Genomic DNA, 20,341 nt, shown 5'->3' on the forward strand with positions numbered 1-20,341 from the left:
CTAGAAAGATGGTACGGATGAACTATTTGCAGGCAGCGATGGAAAGCAGACAGAATTGTGGAAACAGCAGGGGAAGGAGAGGGAGGGGCAGATGGAGAGGAGCACCAATGTGTACACACGATCGGTGTAAGGTTGGGGGGCGTGACAAGCTGCTCTGTGGCACGGGGAGCCCCTTCCGCAACAGGGGAGAAAGCGGGGAGGCAGGAGGCCGATGGATGTGTAATTATGGCTGATCCGCCTTGTTGTCTGGCAGTAGCTAACACAACGCAGCAAAATTAAAAAAAAAAAAAACACAAAAAGGTCAGACTCAAATAAACCAAGTAGAAATAAAGGGTACCACGTAGAAGGGAATGCCACACACTAATTCTAGAGCCATGATTCATGACAGTAACTGAGCTATTAATGGCTCTGAAGGAATCTGCTCTAGAAAGGTCAAGTCTCTGACCAGCTTGCCACTTCTAACTCCATCAGATGGCCATTTAAAAAAAAACTTCAGTTGACTCTGCCTAAGTAGGAGCTTCGTGACTCTAAGTCCCTTGATTTTATTCTCCTAAGCGCCCAGCGCACTTTCTGGCTGATAGATACTTATGACCGTCATCAAAAGATAAAGTAAGTTGGGTTATTCTCCAATCGTGTTCTTCAAATCTTGAGCGTCTCACACTTACGCCAGTTTCTGAAGTCTGCACTGTGGGTTTCCCAGCTTGAGACAGAGTCTCATCATGGAGGCAGTGCTAAGTTTGCTGTTACTCAGGTCCAGCTGGCTCAGGTTCCCGCTGCAAAACACCGAGCAAATATCCTCCCACTGATGCATCTGGAAATCAGCAACCCTCATCCTTCGTGGGGGAAACAAGAGAGAACACTGATGAGAGTAGATGAAACCCAACCAACACCCAGCATGTGAAGTACAGGCAGCAGCAAGACACCCTCACCAGGGACTCACTGGGGCCCTGAATATGAAAGTGTGCAACCCGAAAAGCAGAGACACCACTTTGCCCACAAAGGTCCGTCTAGTCAAGGCTATGGTTTTTCCAGTGGTCGTGTATGGATGTGAGAGTTGGACTATAAAGAAAGCTAAATGCCGAAGAACTGATGCTTTTGAACTGTGGTGTTGGAGGAGACTCTTGAGAGTCCCTGGGACTGCAAGGAGATCCAACCAGTCCATCCTAAAGGACATCAGTTCTGAATATTCATTAGAAGGACTGATGCTGAAGCTGAGACTCCAATACTTTGGCCACCTGATGAGAAGAGTCAACTCATTGGAAGATATCCTGATGCTGGGAAAGACTGAGGGCAGGAGAAGGGGATGACAGAGGATGAGATGGTTGGATGGCATCATTGGCTGAATGGACATGAGTTTGAGTAAACTCTGGGGGATAGTAAAGGACAAGGAAGCCTGGCGTGCTGCAGTCCATGGGGTCGAAAAGAGTTCGACAGGCTATGACTTAGCAACTGAGCAACAGTACTACTGATACATCGTTTAAAACCACTGAGGGGAAAAAAGCCAGTAAGAAGCTGTGCTGTAGAGAAGCAAGAAATAATCTCAACATCAGAAGATCTTCACTTCAGGGAAGGTCTGAAACTTCCTTACGCCTTAGGATGATCACACATAAAGGGAGGGATGATGTTGTGGGTGTTAATTCTCATAATACAGTGAGATTACTTTTGGAAAATCACTTGTAGTAAAAGCACTTACATGACCCAATACTGAACATCACCGAAATAGTCACCTATTGAAGTTTTAGGGATTCCAGGACAGGACAAATGATCACCAGTAAGTATCAGTTCAGTTGCTCAGTCGCTCAGTCACACCCGACTCTGCGATCCCATGGACCGCAGCAAGCCAGGCCTCCCTGTCCATCACCAGTTCCCAGAACTTGCTGAAACTCATGTCCATCAAGTCGGTAACACCATCCAACCATCTCATTCTCTGTTGTCCCCTTCTCCTCCTGCCATCACACCCCCAAACCAAGCACCTTATTGATATCACAGTCAGGTGAACACAAAGAAATTAAGCTACTCAGCATTTCAACTTCTTCACTCAAAACTGAACTGGTGCTTCTCGAAAATTTGAGGGTTAAACAGGAAAGGGTTTGAGAACATATACAGCAACTCCTGTTTCAAGATAACAATTTAGAAAACATTTCTGGGACCTGAATTTAGGAGAACAGCTAAGCTTCCTTATCATCCAGCCGGGAAGCCAGAAGTGTCAGGGACAGGATGAAAAAGGTCACAGGAGAAGAACCAGATGAAACTCAAGTATTTTAAAATATTATTCCTTCAGGAGGACAAAGGGACAAACACAGAGAAAGCTTTAAGACTTTGGTGACACCACTGGCCCCACTCTGGCTCCAACACATGCTCAGAGGAGAGCCACAGGGCATTTTATGGACGGTCTGGAGCTCTGAAATAGAGCTGGGCACTGACCCGGGCCGGGCTACTTCAGAGCCACACGGACTAAGAGAACTGTGCATTCTTATCTTTGAGTGACAACACCAGACCCCCCTCCACTGAGTTTCGAGCACCTGTTTGACACAAGTAGATATCATCTCTTGATGCCTGGTACATGAACCTTCAACATGCAGGGTCTGAGATACAAAAATTACCCCTAAGTAAATGAGTTAAGAATCCAGGGAACCCTACATAAAACCTAAAGGAAAAAGTGCTCACAGACTGGAACTGATCTAGGATGCTTGGTCAATCCTAAAAGAAATCAACCCTGAATATTCACTGGAAGGACTGATGCTGAAGCTGAAGCTCCAATACTTAGGCCACCTGATGCGAAGAGAACTGGCTCACTGGAAGAGACCCTGATGCTGGGAAAGATTGAAGGCAGGAGGAGAAGGGGACGACAGAGGATAAGATGGTTGGATGTCATGACTGACTCAATGGACATGAGTCTGAGCAAGCTCCGGGAGATACTGAAGGACAGGGGAGCCTGGCGTGCTGCAGTCCGTGGGGTCTCAAAGAGCCGGACATGACTCAACAACCAAACAACAACAAACCATGGATTACACAACAGACCAGACCCCCAGTGTTTCCTGGAAGAACGTGGGCAGAGCCTGCGAAGGGGAGCCAAAGTCAGTTAAGGAGGAGTGCCTCGGGAATACTCACTCCGGAGTTCCCAGGCCGGAAGTCCGTTTCTTTTCCAGGACACTGCGGCTGACAGACAGCCTCAGCTTTCGTAACTTCTGACAGTGCTTGAGGCAAAAGGAAGAGACCCGGAGGTGTTCGCAGCCCTGAATGTCCAGATCGGCCACTGGGAGGTGATTCAAAACCCGCCGGGCCAAGTTTTCGTCCTGGGTCTCGTGCAGGCACTGGAAGAGCCACAGGAAGTCAAAGCGCCCCGAGACGGCGCCGCACCTCTCCAGCTCCTCCGCCCAGTCCAACACCTCGTCGGCCACCCCGGGGGACATCCGGCAACCCAAGGCCTCTTCCAGTTGCCTGGCCAGGTCTGTTCCTAAGAGACCGAAGAAAAAGCGCACCATCTGACGCCAGTAGGGGTTGGCGTCGGCAAAGGCGTGGTTCAGCCACCGCCTCATCTCCTGATGCCGGGGGACCCCGCCCAGCGAGCCTTGGGCCCCCCAGAGCACGTAGAACAAGGCCCCGAAGAACTCCTGGAAGCTCCGGTGAGCAAACGTCACGCAGTGCTCACAATCGCTGACCCTTCGAAGAATCTGCAACCTCAGCAGACCGTCGATGAAAGGGGCTTCCAGGCGCCAGCGCTCCAGGGCGTCTCCCGCAAAGGTGAAGGCGGCCAGCCACAGCCCCTCGGCGGCCAGCGAGCAGAAGGCCCTCCACTGTCCGGCCGAGCTGCCGGTCCGCAGACCCGGCTCCGCCCCCGCGAGGAGGCTGCAGAAGAGGTGGGCGTAGAGGCCCGTGGGGGTGGGCGCGCCCGGCGCCGGGGCCGGGCTGCCGGCCAGCTGCCGCTTGAGGCCGGCGCACACGGCCCAACACGCCAGCGGCGCGGCGCACAAGCGGACCAGGGTCTCTGACCCCTGCATCCGGCGCCAGGCCTCCTCGGCCACGTCCGGGTCCCCCAGGAACCTCCTGAGATACTCCCGGCGGTCCCCTTCGGTGAAGCCCGGGATGCCCACGCGGCACGGCCTGAGCAGCAGCCCGCGGAGGGCGCGGCCTCCGGGGGGCCCAGCGGTGACAAGCAAGGTCGCCTCGGGGACCAGCTCCTTCTTCAGCAGGCGGACTAGGATGCTGGCCGCCGGGAGCTCCTGGTACCAGTCGGCGCCGGGCCGGCTGGCCGAGCCCTTGGAGCCCAGGGTCACCTCTTCCGCGCCGTCGATGACGAACAGCAGCCGCTCGGGGTGCGCCCTGAACTCTTCCACGGGGACCTGCGAGTCCGGCCAGTCCAGGGCCAGCAGACCAGCGAAGCTGATGTCACCGAGCTTGGCCAGCCAGTGGCCGCTGATGTAGAAAACGTAGGAGAAGCGGCCCCGGAAGAGGACGCCCTCCGCCCAGTGCAGCACCAGCTTGGTGGCCAGGGTGGTCTTGCCCACGCCGGCCGCGCCCTCCAGCAGCATGGTGAGGGGCGGCGCCCCGGCCCCCCGCGGGCGCAGGAGGCCCCGCAGCTCCGCGTGCTCCCGCTGCGTCACGTGCCGCAGGTAGATGTGGTCCTCGGGCCAGGGCGTGCGGTCCCACAGGGCCAGGATCCGGGTCCTCAGCCTCTCCCTGTATCTTCTTCTGTGGGCTGAAAGGGAAGGGAGGCGACACAGACAGCCCAGAGGCTCCTGAGATGATGCTCAGCATCACTAAGGACCAGAGAAACGCAAGTCGGAACTACAGGGCGGTGGGAGCGAGGTTTGGGCGGACGGATACAGGTATAGGTACGGCTGAGTCCCTTCGCGGTCCGCCTGAAACTGTTACAGCATCGTTAATCCACTGTGGTCGCTCTAGAGTTGCTAAGTCGTGTCTGACTCTGCAACCCCGTGGACTGTCGCCCACCAGGCTCCTCTGTCCAGGGGATTCTCCAGGCAAGAATACTGGAGTGGGTTGCCATTTCTTTCTCCAGGGGATTGTCCCCACCCAGGGATCGAACCCTAGTCTCCTGCACTGGCAGGCAGATTCTTTACCCTGGAGCCAGTGGGGAAGCTGTACTCCAATATGAAATGAAAAACTTAAAAACAACAACAACCTACAATGAGGTATCACCTCACACTGGTCAGAATGGCCATCATAAAAAAGCCCATGAGAAATAAATGCTGGAGAGGGTGCGGAGAAAAGGGAGCCCTCCTGCACTGTGGGTGCGGAGTGGAAATTGGTGCAGCCACTAAGGAGAAGAGTGTGGAGGTTCCTTAAAAAAAAAACTACCACATGCCCACTTCTGGGCATGTATCTGAAGAAAGCCAGAGTCCGAAAAGACACATGCATCCCAGTGTTCACAGCAGCACTACTTACAACAGCCAGGATGCAGAAGCAGCCTAGATGTCCACTGACAGACGGATAAGAAAGACCGAGAGTGCATGTGTGTGCGTGTGTGTGTGTGCGCGCGCACGTGTGCAGTGGACTACTACTCAGCTGTAAAAAGAATACAATAATGCCCCCTGCAGCATATGGAATGGACTTGGACACCACTATACTAAATGAACTAAGTCAGACCTACATACAATATCACTCCTATGTGACATCTAAAAAATTCAAACCCGTGACTATAACAGAAAAGATGCACTGACACAGAGAACAAAGCTGTGGTTGCCCATGGGGGGAGGGAAGGGGAGGGGCAACATGGGGGAGGGGGAGGGGAGGCACAAACTACCGTTCCTAAGGCTACAAGGATGCTGTGTACAACACGGGGAATAGAGCCAATAGATATATTTTTAAAAACCGTAAATACAGTGCTGCTGCTGCTGCTAAGTCGCTTCAGTCGTGTCCGACTCTGTGCGACCCCATAGACGGCAGCCCACCAGGCTCCCCCATCCCTGGGATTCTCCAGGCAAGAACACTGGAGTGGGTTGCCATTTCCTCCTCCAATGCATGAAAGTGAAAGTGAAGTCGCTCAGTCGTGTCCGACTCTGAGCGACCCCATGAACTGCAGCCTACCAGGCTCCTCCGTCCATGGGATTTTCCAGGCAAGAGTACTGGAGTGGAGTGCCATTGCCTTCTCCTGTTACAATTGTGTAAAAAATAAAATAGAGCTACCTATCACTGCAGCGCAAAATCCAGAGACAGACACTGTACCTAAGCCCTTAGAGGGGACCCGGTGAGAATGTCCAGCTAACGGTGACCTGTTGCTCTTCCAGGCTTGATCAGAAGGTCAGATCGGCTAGTTTCTGGCACACTATAACTGGAAGGCAATTTCAAGGCAGGAGCAAAAGTAGAACGCATGGAACACGCGTTCCACCGAGCAGCTTGTCTGCGATCATCGTGTAGTCTACAAACCTGTCTCTTCCAGCGTCTCTGGTTCTTCCTGGTTTGGATCTTGGAGTCTGCACACCTGTGACATTTCTGAAACGAAACAGGATGGGATGCTGAGATTCTGCCCGGCTGGAGAATAAGCTCAGAACTGTGGGTGATCTCAGCAGAACCAACCATTTCTCTGCCAGACGTGGGATTAAAGAGACTGAAAGTCATACCTTCCAGCTTATCAACCTGACCACACTGAAAACATGCTCCTTTGCAAAACTGCAGCTCATGTTAAAAGTGCACTCCTATGGACACACGGAGAGGGGAGGAGAGGGTGAGATGCATGGAGAGAGTAACACGGAAAGGTACGTTCCCATATGTAAAATAGATAGACAACGGGAATTTGCTGCATGGCTCAGGAAACTCAAATGGGGCTCCATATCAACCTGGGGGGGGGGGGGTTGGTGGGGAGATGGGAGGGAGCTTCAAGAGGGAGGGGCATGTGTATACCTATGACCGATTCATGTTGAGGTTTGACAGAAAACAAAAGTCTGTAAAGCAATTATCCTTCAATCAAAAAATTTTTTAATTATTAAAAAAAAAAATACCACTGCCTGGAGCCCTGGATCCAGCCAGCACCCCCCACCCGGTCTGGAATGCTCCCCCCACCCTCCACCCCCCACCCCATTTCCGCTTGGCTCGCTCCATCCCCTCAGAGTCTCCGCTCACATCTTGGCGCGTGGTGACCTGGGTGGGCCTACAGTGTGTCAGATGTGGTGAGTCAGAAAGAGAAATACACATATCATATATGGATTACATATATGTGGAGTCTGAAAAAATTGGCAGAGATTATCTTAATTATAAAGCAGAAATAGACGAAGAGAAGGAGCGTATGGACACCAAGAGGGCCTTGGGGGCCTGGAGACGGGACGCACAGTGGAGACTGCGCGTAAACAGGCGCCTAATGAGACCCTGCCGCCCAGCATGGAGCGCCGCTCAGGGCTCCGCGTGACCAGAGGGAATCCCAGAGAGGGGTCTAGACGCCCTGCTGCACAGCAGGAACTGACAGCACTGTAAGCAGCCATACTCCCAGAAAGACGGCTTTAAAAAGAAAGTAAAAATATCTGGACCCTACCAACTGCTGTAAAAGCAAAAAAAAAAAAAAAAAAGGTAGTTGCCGATCCTGTTAAGGATGCATCACAGCATCACACGCCTTCCTCACCACGTGCCTTCCTCGGCCCCACTCGCCCTCCCCTCCCCTCCCCACCCCAGCCCTGCCCCTCCTTTCCTCTCCCCTGCACTGCTCACCGTCTACCGGGTTCTACAATGTACTGATTCAGCACGTCCATCACCACCTCCCTAAGCTGGAGCAGGAGACAGCTAAACACCCACCATGCATGTGACGCAGCCATCCCACACCCAAGCATAGATCCAAAGAAAACCACAACTTTAAGGACGCCCGCACCACAACCATCACGGCGGCACCAGGTCCAACAGCCAAGGTGCAGAAGCAACCTGAGTGCAGAAGGGCAGAGGGCTGGATAAAGGAGGTGGGGCGCACGGACACAAGGCGGTGTCAGCCGCCACGAAAACGGACGAGAGACGCCACGCTCAGCCGCGGGGAAGCGCAGCGGCGACCACACGAAGTGAGGTCAGCGAGGAGAGGAGAGACAAGCGCCGTGCAATATCACTGAGAGCTGGAGTCTCAACATGGACACACACGAACTTGCTTAGGAAACAGAAGCAGCCTCACAGACTAAAACCAGAAACCACGGTTACCAAGGGAAAGGTGTGGGGCAGGGAGAAATCAGCAGACAGGAGAACGCAGACACACTGCTGTTTATAGAAGAATCCACAAGGACCCACTGCGGAGCACAAGGAACCCTGCTCAACACTCTGTAACCACCTATATGGGAGAGAACCAGAAAAGAACACGTGTGTCTACGTATAAATGAACTAAGTTTCTGTAAACACACACACACAAAAATCCCACACCATTGTAACTCACCTATATACGCCAATTGAAAAAAACATGGAGGGAGGGAGAGAAAGGGACAGAAGAACCGCTGGCCCTGTCCCCTCAGGCCTTGGGGACCCGGGCTGGTGTCGCAGCCCTGGGGCCTGAGCAGGCTCGGGTCCCCAGGCGGGACGGGGCTGAGGGCGCTGGGCAGGCTGTGCCCGCGGTGAGCCCCCCTGGACCTGGCCTTCCTGTTCCCGTCTGCCTGAGCCCACTGTCTCCAGACCCAGGGGTCTCTCCTGCAGCAGAGCCAACCCTAGCGCCCCCAAAGGACGGTGCGGTCTCTGGGCTGGAGGCGCTTCGCAAAGTCCCCGGGGCTCCGTGTGTCCTGGGGGTGGGGTTCAGCCTCCTCCCTTAGGGGCCCCGCCTGAGGACAGCTCCCTCTGCAGAGCGGTGTGGCAGGAGCTGGGGTGTGTCTGGGGATCAAAGGTAAGGAGAAAGAAGGACACACAGGCCTTAGGTGTCTCCGTTCTAATCAACACCCCAGGAACAGGACTCGCCCTGAGGCTCTGGTTGCCCAGGTAACCGGAGTTGGGCAGGAAGAAATGCTGCCGCCTTGTGGCCATTCCCTGTAACAACCCCGTGAAAACCGGTGCTGATGGGCCCAATATTCACCAGGCCTGCGGGGCTGGAAATGACACCTGCCCTCAAGAAATGCCCCAGGGTAAATCAATTCACAACAGGGCTGATTAGAAGATAAAGACTTTGCATCACTAATTATTCAAGCAATGCAAATCAAAACACAAGACATTATCAGTCCCACTGCTCAGAATGGCCATCCTCCAAAAGATTTTGTAAAGATTAAGTGTTGCACAGGGCGATGGGAGCATGGAATCCTCCCACACTGTAGGTGGGATATAGGAAGGAAAACAGCTCAGAGATGTCTTAATACACTAAACATAGTGTATAATACCACATGATTTCCCAAGCCCACGCCTTGGCTTAGATCCACAGAAAATCATAATTTGAAACGACACATGCACCCGTATTTCCAGGGCAGCGCTTTTCGTAACATCCTAGGCAGAGCATTGGCCAAAATATCCACGGACAGAAAACTGAGTACCTGGTCCATCCACACACCAGAATACACTCAGCCATCAAAAAGAGCGGGGAAAAAATGCCACCATCAGCAGCATGGATGGGCCGAGAGATGACCACAGTAAATCAGTAAGAGAGGCAGAGAAATAGACCGCTTACAGGTGAAAGCTATAAATTCATACCAAAGAACTCATTTACAAACAGACTCACAGACTCAGAAAACCAACTTATGATTATTAAGGGGAAAAAGGGGAGGAGGAGAAGGGAGACATTAAGAGGTTGGGGATTAACAGATACACACCACTTATGATCCTACTGTTAGACCAGGGAAGTCTACTGAACACACTCTCATAATATATATGGGAAGAGAACCTGAAAAAAAAGATACACATCGATGTATAACTCAATCATGTTCCTGTTCACCTGAAACAAACATCGGAAATCGACGCTACTCCAATAGAAAATAAAAATTATATTACCAAAAGAAGAAAAAAGTTGCGCATGGAAAAATGCTGCCGCTTTGTGGTCGCTTTTGGTAACTACAGGGGAAAAACCTGTGCTCAGGGGCAGTTGACCCTGATAGCTCAGTTGGGAAAGAATCCACCTGCAATGCTGGAGACCCGGGTTCAATCCCTGGGTCGGGAAGATCCGCTGGAGAAGGGGATAGGCTACCCACTCCAGTATACTTGGGCTTCCCTTGTAGCTCAGCTGGTAAAGAATCCGCCTGCAATGCTGGAGACCTGGGTTTGATCCCTGGGTTGGGAAGATCCCCTGGAGAAAGGAAAGGCTACCCACTCCAGTATACAGTCCATGGGGTTGCAAACAGTCGGGCATGACTGAGCGACTTTCACTTCATTCATGGGCACTTAATATCACCAAGCCTGCAGGGATGGATGGAAAGAAACACCTGCCCTCAACAAATGTCCCTGGGTAGGTCCAGGGAAAGAATTCAAAACGGAGTAGATGTTTAATAGGCAAATTTCAAGAGGTTAGTTTTACTCACACTGTTTTTTAAAAATCACATGAAAAAGCTTTCAACATCGCTAAATCTTAAGAGAAATGCAAACCAAAACTCAAAGGAGGTTATCACCTCACTGGTCAGAATGGCCTTTGTTAAAATGTCCACAAACAATAAACTCTGGTGAGGGTGTGGAGAAAAGGATGCCTCCTGCATTGACGCTGGAAACTTGTAACAGCAGGATGGAGGACTAAGTGGAGGGTCATTAAATAAGTGAAAAGAGAATGAAGTTAGGACACTTCCGGACCCCAGACAGAAAAAGAAACCCCAAATTGATTAAAGACCTCCAGGGAGGCACGACTACTCTAAACCTCTTGGGCAAAATATAGGCTGAGCGAGTTTTCACATTAACCACAGGCAGTGCTTTTTGGGCCCAACTCAGAATAATGAAAAAGAAAACTCAATGAAGGGAAAAGCATTTGCACAGCTAGGAAAAGCCATAAAGAAAAAGATAAGCCTCAGAATGAGAAAAAAAAACCTTTGCAAATGAAGATACCCACAAAAAATTCATCTCTGCAACATGCAAACAGCTCCTGCAGTGCAATATCAAAAGATACAAACCAAATAACCTAATGGAAAAATGAGCCAAAGACCTAAATGGACATTTCTCCAAGGAAGGCATCCAGATGGCCATAAAGCACGTGAAAAGATGCTCAGCATCACTGTTAGAGAAATGCCAATCAAAACGGCAACAAGGTACCATCAGCTCAGCCCCTCAGAATGGCCATCCTTGGAAGAGCTACAAAGATAATGGCTGTGGAGGGCGGGGGCACAGGGACTCCTCTTGCTCTGTGGGCGGGGAGGGACGAGGGTGGGTGCGCAACAAGGAAAGCAGTATGGAGATTCCTTAAAACACCAGACGCCTTACGTCTGAGCCGCCAGGGAAGTCTTAAAACACTAAACGCAGACTAACCGTCCATCCGGCAACCCCAGCCTTTGCCTTAGGTCCGGAGAAAGTCACAGTTTAAAACGACAAGTGCATCTCAATCTTCAGTTCATTTCAGTCGCTCAGTCGTGTCCACCTCTTTAGACCCCATGAATCGCAGCATGCCAGGCCTCCCTGTCCATCACCAACTCCCGGAGTTCACTCAGACTCACGTCCATCGAGTCAGTGATGCCATCCAGCCATCTCATCCTCTGTCGTCCCCTTCTCCTCCTGCCCCCAATCCCTCCCAGCATCAGAGTCTTTTCCAATGAGTCAACTCTTCACATGAGGTGGCCAAAGTATAGAGTTTCAGCTTTAGCATCATTCCTTCCAAAGAAATCCCAGGGCTGATCTCCTTCAGAATGGACTGGTTGGATCTCCTTGCAGTCCAAGGGACTCTCAAGAGTCTTCTCCAACACCACAGTTCAAAAGCATCCATTCTTCGGTGCTCAGCTCTCTTCACAGTCCAACTCTCACATCCATACATGACCACTGGAAAAACCATAGCCTTGACTAGACGGACCTTTGTTGGCAAAGTAATGTCTCTGCTTTTCAATATGCTATCTAGGTTGGTCATAACTTTCCTTCCAAGGAGTAAGCTTCAATATACAAGACACAGCATCAAACCAGAATGTCCATCAGTAGAGAAACGAAGAGGAACGGGTCCACCTACACCCTGGGATACACTCAGTCGTCAAAAAGAACGAAAACTGCCAATGCAGCAGCATGGACGGGCCTAGAGATTTACCATACGGCGTGGAGTCAGAGAGGGAAAGAGAAAGGGTGTACCACTTACAGGTAGAATCGGTAATGCATGCTGATGAACTCATTTATAAACAGAAACAGACTCAGACTAAAAAAGAAACTTATTTTTTTAAGTCCAGGGGGAGGGATACATTAAAAGGGTGGTTAACAGATACACAGTACTTATTATCAAATAGATAATCCCAAAGGACCTACTGAATAGCACAGGGAAGTCTACTGAACACACTGTAATAACCTACATGGGAAGAGAACCGGAAAAAAAGATATAAATCTATGTGTAATTGGATCAAGTTCCGGTACACCTAAAACAAACACAACATCAGAAATCAACTCTACTCCAATCGAAAATAAAAATTAAATTTCAAAAGAAAAAAAGTTGCGCGTGGAGAAATGCTGTCGCCTTGTGGCCGCTTTTGGTACAACACCTGAAAAGCCTGTGCTCATGACCGCTTAATATTCAGCAGCTCTTCCAGGATGTAAGGAAATGATATCTGTCCTCAAAAAAATGTCCTGGGGTAGGTCCTGGCAAAATAATTCAAAAGAGAACAAACAGTGATGAAGGCAACCTCGAGAGGTCAGTTTTGCTCACACTTTTTTTTTTTAATCACATGAAAAGCTTTTAACATTAAAAGCGGAGGACGGATACTATAAACCTCCTAGGACACTGTAGGCAGCCAGGCTTTCACATTAATTGCAGGCAGTTCTCTTTGGATCCACCTCTCAAGAGTAATACAATTTTTTTAAGTCAACAAATAGGACCTCATCAACCTTACAAGCGTTTGCACAGCAAGGGAATTTATAAAGAAAAAGACAGCCCTCAGAATGGGGAAAATATTTGCAAATGAAGAGGCCCATGAGCGATTCATCTCCAGAACATACAAACAGCTTGTACAGCTCAATATTTTTTTAAAAATGCAGTAGAAAAATGGGCCAGAGCTCTAAATGGATACTTCATCAGAGCACATGAACACATGCTCAGCATCACTAATTACAGAGATGCCAATCAAAACTACAATGAGGTATCAGCTCACACTGGACCGAATGGACATCTCAAATATTCGACAGCCATAAATGCTGGAGAGGGTGTGGAAAGAAGGGCACCCTCCTTCACCGTGCGTGGGAATGGAAATCATTGCATCCACTCTGGAGAGCAGTACAGAGGTTCTCGAAGACACTCAACAAGTACGATGTGACCCAGCCATCCCAGATCTGGGCACAGATCCTCAGAAAACCAAAATTTTAAAAGACGCCCGCGCCACAATGATTACGGCAGCACCAGGTCCAACAGTCAAGATGCAGAAGCAACCTGAGTGCAGAAGGGCAGAGGGCTGGATAAAGGAGGTGGGGCGCACGGACTCAAGGAATGTGACTCGGCCCCAAGAAGGATGAGGGATGCCATTTGCAGCCAGGGGTGAGAACAGACAGGCTCATCCCAAGGGAAGTAGGCGAGACGGGAAAGACAAGTATCCCATGAAACCACTTTCAGCTGGAATCTAAACATGGATACACGTGAGCTGCTTACAAAACAGAAACAGCCTCACAGACTCGGAAAAGAAACTCAGGTTACAAAAAGGAAAGGTGAGGGCCAGGGAGAAATTAGCAGCTTGAGAATAACATAGACACACTGCTATTTATAAAAGAATCCCCAAGGACCCACTGCGGAGCACAAGGAACCCTACTCAACACTCTGTAATAACCTATATGGGAAAGAACCGGAAGAGAACATGCATGTGTCTATGGACAAATCAGTTTCTGTACATCTGAAAAACACACCCACAGCCATTGGAAATCACTTGTATATTCCAACTGAAAATAAAGGCGGAAGGAAGGAAAAGAGGGAGGGAAAAGAGAGACAGACAGAAGAAACGCTCTCTTCCCCTCAGGCCTTGGGGACCCGGGCTGGTGTCACAGCCCTGGGGCCGCAGCAGGCTCGGGTCCCCCGGCGGGACTGTCCTGGGGCTGAGGGCGCTGGGCAGGCTGTGCCCGCAGTGAGCGCCCCCGGAGCTGGCCTTCCTGTTCCCCTCTGCCTGGCCCCACGGTCTCCAGACCCAGGCGTCTCTTCGGCAGCAGAGCCAACCCTAGCGCCCCCAAAGGACGGTGGGGTCTCTGGGTTCCGTGCGTCCTGGGGGTGGGTTCCCACCTCCAGCCTCCTCCCTTAGGGTCCCCGCCTGAGGACAGCTCCCTCTGCAGAGCGGTGTGGCAGGAACTGGGTGTGTCGGGGGATCAAGGGTAAGGAGAAAGAAGGAAGGAGACACAAGCCTTAGGTGTCTCCACTCTAATTAACATCCCAGGAACAGGACTCGCCCTGAGGCTCTGGTTGCCCGGGTAACCCGAGTTGGGCGGGAAGAAATGCTGCCGCCCTGTGGCCGCTTTGGGCAACAACCACTTAGAAACCGTGCTCGCGGCTCTTAATATTCACCAGGCCTGCGGGGCTGTAATTGGTATCCGCCCTTGAGAAAGCTCAACCCGGTGCTAAGAGGGGCGGGCGGGGGTGGGAGGGAGCTTCAAGAGGCGGGGGACATAAGTGTACCTGTGGCTGATTCATGGTGATGTATGGCAGAAACCAACCCAACACTGTAATTATCCTCCAATTAAAAAAAAAAAAAAACTGTCTTGGGGTAAATCACCGGAAAAGAATTCAAAACAGGGCAGGCTTTCAATTAGCCAATCTCAAGAGGTAAATTGTACTCACACTGTAGAAGATTAAAAGCCCGTGGAAAGAGACGCAGCATCACCAGTTACTAGGTAAATTCCAATCAAATCTACCAGGAGAGCAGCTCACACCGCTCAGAAGGGCCATCCTCCAAAAGATCTACAGAGGTTAAATGCTGTCGAGGGCGGCGAGGGGAACAGGGAATCCTCCGACACTGTGGGCTGGAGGTAAATAGGTGGGTGCGGCCAGGAAGGAAACGGTATGGAGATTCCTTAGAACACTAAATATAGAGTTAAGCCCACTCCTTGCCTGAGATACCAAGAAAAGCACAATTTTAAATGGCACATGCACCATTATTTTCAGGGCAGCGCTGTTTATAATACCTAAGGCAGAGAATCAAACAAAATGTCCATCGATAGAGAAAGAAGCATCACCAATGCATCTAGACACTGGAATACGCTCGGCCAGAAGGACGAAAAAATGCCACCGAGAGATCATGCTAAGTGGAGGAAGTCAGAGAGAGACAAACACGCTAAGATATCACTGACAGGTGGAATCTATGAACCCACACAAACGAACTTACTTATAAACGGACACAGACTAAGAAAACCATCTTACGATTTTACAAAAACTTGGGAGGGATACATTAAGAGGCTGGGGCTAATATACACACACCTGAGCCCCTTGCTAAAATGCTTCAGTCGCATCTGACTCTCTGCGACCCCATGGACTGTAGCCGATCAGGCTCCTCTGTCCGTGGGATTCTCCAGGCAAGAATCCTGGAGCGGGTTGCCATGTCCTCCAGGGGATCTTCCATGGACCAGGGATCAAACCCGCGTCTCTTGCGTCTCCTGCTTTGGCAGGAGGTTTCTTTACCACTGAGCCACCTGGGAAGTCCATATACACGCGGGTATATATCAAAGAGATAATTTTTTAAAACCTACTGAATAGCACAGGGAAGTCTATCGAACACACTGTGATAACCTAAATGGGAAGACTCCAAGAAGAATATATAAACGTCTAGGTATTTCCTGTAAACAAACAGAACCTCGGAAATCAACTCGACTCCAGTAGAAACTAAAAACTAAATTATCAAGTAGCGCATGCTGCCACCTGGTGGCCACTTTTGGTAACAACACCTGAAAAACCTCTGCTGATGGGCACTTACCATTCACCTGGCCTCCCGGATGTAAGGAAAAAACACCCGTGGTCAACAAATGTCCTGGAGTAAGTCCAGGAAAAAGAATTCAAAGCAGGGCAGACGGTCAAGAAGCCAATTTCCAAGTTTACTCCTACTGTTTTTTTTAAAGTACATTGTAACCTTGAAAGCAATTATACTCCAATTTTTTAAAAAAGAGAAACACTCCACTTTGCTAAATATTTAAGAAATTCTAATCAAAACTACAATGAGCTATCAGCTCACATCAGTCAGAATGACTATCGAAAAGTCTACAAGCAATCAATGCTGGAAGGCGTGTAGGGAACAGGGAACTGTCTTACACTGATGTGCGTGCTAAGTCACTCAGTCGTGTCCGATTCTTTGAGACCCCATGGACTGTAGCCCACGGGATTTCCCCGGCAAGAATATTGGATAGGTTGCAATTTCCTTCTTCAGGGGATCGTCCCAGACTAGGGATTGAATCTGCATCTCCTATGTCTCCTGCATTGGCAGGCGAATTCTTTACCACTGAGCCACTGGGGAAACTCAAATAACTAAATAAGCTTAAAAACAAAAACAAAACAAAACAAACAAACAAAAAAAAAGCAGGGCTTCCCTGTGTGGTCCAGTGGCTACAAATCTGCCTTGCAATGCAAAAGACACCAGTTCAATCCCTGGTCCGGGAAGACCCCACAGGCTGTGGAGCAAATAAACTGCTCAATACCTGAGCCTGTGCTCTGGAGCCCGCGTGCACCTAGAGCCTGTGCTCGGAAACCAGAGACGCCCCGCTGACTGCAACTAGAGAAAGCCCGGGCGCAGCAGTGCAGACCGAGCACAGCCAAAAATGAGTAAGAAGTAAATATTTTTGAAACAAAAGCTGTCTAGTAACAGAGCTGAACTTTCAGTTCCCTCTTGGTGCTTTCTTCCCATGACCACCCTCTCCCGGGCCAGGGCGCCGGACTCTTACAGCCCGTCAGGGAGGCTCCCGCTCAGGGGGGACCAACAATCAGGGAGGACCCCACAAACGCCCCGCAGCGCGCCCGCCGTCCGCTCACCGTGCAGCTCTGCTCGCATCCGCTCGCACAGCGAGCTCAGCCGCAGGTCCTCAAAGACGCGGAGGGCCGCCTCCCACGTCCGCCTCCCGGGGAAGCGCTCCTCCAGCAGGCAGAGCAGGTCGGCGGGGCCCGCGGCTCTCAGGTCTGCCCAGGGGATCCTGCGGGCGCCCTCCGGCAGCAGCTCCGGGCACTGCAGGGCGAGTTTGAAGTCCTCCAGCTGCCAGGGATCCAAGCCCCTCAGGTGGGACAGCAGCTGGTCACGGGCACCATCATGCCCAGAAATGCCGGCAGGGGAAGCCATCGGCCCGGGAGCGAGGTCTCCAGCCGCAATAGGAACAGCTCCTGCGGAAACAGACAGCGGAGGCCAGGCACCGCGACTGTCACCCGCTTCGCGCAGCGGATCCAGCCACGCGCTGCTTTCTCCGCGCAGCACGCCTGCCTTGTTTTTCTGTGCCTACTGACCTCTCTCTTCCACAAGGAGGGCTTCCCAGGGGGCTCAGCCGTAAAGAATCCGCCTCCCAGTGCAGGAGACCCGGGTTCCATCCCTGGGTCGGGAAGAGCCGTGGAGGAGGAAACGATAACTCACTCCAGCATTTTTGCGGGAAATCTCATGGACAGAGGAGCCTGACGGGCTCACAGAGTCAGAAACGACTGAGCAACTAACACTTTTATTTTTTTCTTCCTTTTTAAGGCTAAGATCCTATTGTATTACTATGTATCTCCCACAGAGTAAATGCAAGTCATGCAGGAGGAATTAGTTTGGGGATGTGCCCTACAGCAAAGGGCCCCCAGTCATCTATACTCTTCTGTACCCTGAAAATTGTAAGAGGATCAGCCTCATGTTAAACGTTCCCGCCACACACACAGACCCTGCAAAGAAACTTGTGCAGGTTCTGGCTACGTCTCCCCTTGTCTGTGTCCACATTCATGAAGATGCTTGTTAAATGTTTGCAGTGTTAAGGGTTGGATTTTTTTTTTTTTTTTCGTATTCAATTATACCTCAATATAGCTGGGGGTGTTTTTTTTTCCCCCCTTACCTTTAAATCCATCACAACAAAGCTGTTTTAAAAAAGAAAAGAAATAAAAAGCCAGAGTAAGGAGACCTCACTCACCAAGCTGTCTTCTCAGCTCTTGCGAGTTTCTAGAACGCAGACTCCGGACCCGAAGCAGTCTGCCCCACCCCTCCCCAGCCTGTGATTGGCCCCGGGGCCCCTCCAGCTCCTATCAGGTCTGTCTACGGGTGTCCCGCCCCCTCCGTCGCAGCCGCGTCTCCGGAGGGTGGAGAAGCCACCTGCCATAGGTGATCCTGGAGTCCTTCTCTTCCAGGTGTAAGTTGTCCCGGCTAAGAGAGGGATGCAGAGTTGGAGGTTCTAATTAAAACCCAGCTGATGTAAATGAAATCTCCCACATCAGCAGGAGGCCAGTGGTGTGAATACCTGTCCTAGAGTGGGGCCATAAAGAAGGCTGAGCGCCGAAGAATTGATGCTTTTGAGCTGTGGTGTTGGAGAAGACTCTTGAGAGTCCCTTGGACTGCAAGGAGATCCAACCAGTCCATTCTAAAGGAAATCACTCCTGAATATTCATTGGAAGGACTGATGCTGAAGCTGAAACTCCAATACTTTGGCCACCTGATGAGAAGAACTGACTCATTGGAAAAGAGCCTGATGCTGGGAAAGACTGAAGGCAGGAGGAGAAGGGGACGACAGAGGATGAGATGGTTGGATGGCATCACTGACTGGATGGACATGAGTTTGAGTAAACTCCGGGAGTTGGTGATGGACAGGGAGGCCTGGCGTGCTGCAGTCCATGGGGTCGCAAAGTCGGACACAACTTAGCAGCTGAAAAACAACAACAACCATCTTCAGGGCAGGGTGGGGTGTGCAGAGATCTTAATAGGATGATGAAAGAGGAGACAAATAAAGAGTCTGTGTGACTCCGACATAGGGAACAGACTGGTGGTTGCCAAGGGAGAGGCTGGGGAGGACTGGGGCTTTGGATTAGCAGAGGCGAAAGATTATAGAGGGATAAGGTCGTACTGCAGAGCTCAGGGGACTGTATTCAACTTCCCAGGATAACCCATCATGGAAAAGACTATTTAAAAGGATGTATGTGTCTGCGTGTAACTGAATCACTTTGCTGTACAAGAGAAATGAACTCAGCATTGTATATCAACTATGCTTCAATAAAATAAAAAAAAAAAAGAGTCCATGAGGTCTGAAAATCACAACCACATCTGGAACCATTTCTTCTCCCAATGCAAGGAAAACCACCCATGAACCCATTCCATCAGATACACGGAGGCTTTTCCACTGAAGTCAGGATCAAGGCAGCTTAGTCTTTATACCACCACTATTTACTATTGTATTACCAATTAAATTAGTGATTTTAATGAACAATTTTAACTCATTTAACTCACCCCTGGAGGGAAGTAGGCTTCTTGACTCCTTCCTGTCATAAACATCTCCCAAAGCAGAAGGAAAATGCACTTGGTCTGCCCCACCATCCACCTTTCCCCCCCTTTTTAAAAAAATCTTTTAAAGTATGCAAGTAGGATAGCACATTTACAGTAGACTTGAGAAACAGACTAGGAGAAGGCAATGGCCCCCCACTCCAGTACTCTTGCCTGGAAAATCCCATGGATGGAGGAGCCTGGTAGGCTGCAGTCCATGGGGTCGCTAAGAACGAAGTTACATATAATTCCACTATCTATTGCAATTATTTTTTAAGTAGATAAATTAAGACTTTTAGTTGGAGTTTCAATATTAAACTCTCAGAAATCAATAGAATGAATAGACAGAAAGAAGTCTATGTGTGTGTGATGTTAAGTTGCTTCAGTCGTGTCCGACTCTGCAACGCTATGGACTGTGGCCTGCAAGGCTCCTCTGTCCATGGGATTCTCCAGGCAAGAATACTGGAGTGGGTTGCCATTTCCTACTTGAGGGGATCTTCCTGATCCAGGGATCAAAGCTGCATCTCCTGCAACCCCTGCATTGCAGACAGATTCTTTACTGCTGAGCCACTGGGAAAGCCCATAGAAGGATACTATAGATCTAAAAAGCACTATGAACCAATTCAACAATTAAGATTTATACAGTTTTCACACAACAGCAGGGAATAAATTCTATTCAAGTTCCCATGGAGTATACACTAGGAGACACTGGAACGTGTTGTTGTTCAGTTGCTCAGTCGTGTATGACCCTTTGCAACCCTATGAACCGCAGCACACCAGGCCTCCCTGTCCATCACCATCTCCCAGAGTTTACTCAGACTCATATCCATTGAGTCCATGATGGCATCCAACCATTCATCCTCTATCGTCCCCTTCTCCTCCTGCCTTCAATCTTTCCCAACATCAGGGTC

The 20,341-nt window shown here is 50.3% G+C and overlaps 1 protein-coding gene across 2 annotated transcripts in view; it reads right to left on the reverse strand.

Moving 5' to 3' along the window:
• NLRP13 (NLR family pyrin domain containing 13) overlaps window positions 1–17,602 on the reverse strand; it is a 33,635-nt gene extending 16,033 nt beyond the window's left edge. For both annotated transcript variants that reach the window (XM_061389450.1, XM_061389449.1), the window contains exons 1-4: window positions 16,982–17,602; window positions 6,388–6,453; window positions 3,112–4,699; window positions 666–833 (exon numbers count right to left, since the gene is read on the reverse strand). In XM_061389450.1, the coding sequence (XP_061245434.1) occupies window positions 666–833; window positions 3,112–4,699; window positions 6,388–6,453; window positions 16,982–17,282 (2,123 nt within the window). In that variant the 5' untranslated portion in view covers window positions 17,283–17,602. The remainder of the gene's footprint in view (window positions 1–665; window positions 834–3,111; window positions 4,700–6,387; window positions 6,454–16,981) is intronic.
• Window positions 17,603–20,341: the final 2,739 nt, after the last annotated feature.

The sequence above is a fragment of the Bos javanicus genome, chromosome 18 (genome assembly GCF_032452875.1).
Source record: "Bos javanicus breed banteng chromosome 18, ARS-OSU_banteng_1.0, whole genome shotgun sequence".
In the NCBI taxonomy this organism is placed as follows: domain Eukaryota; kingdom Metazoa; phylum Chordata; class Mammalia; order Artiodactyla; family Bovidae; genus Bos; species Bos javanicus.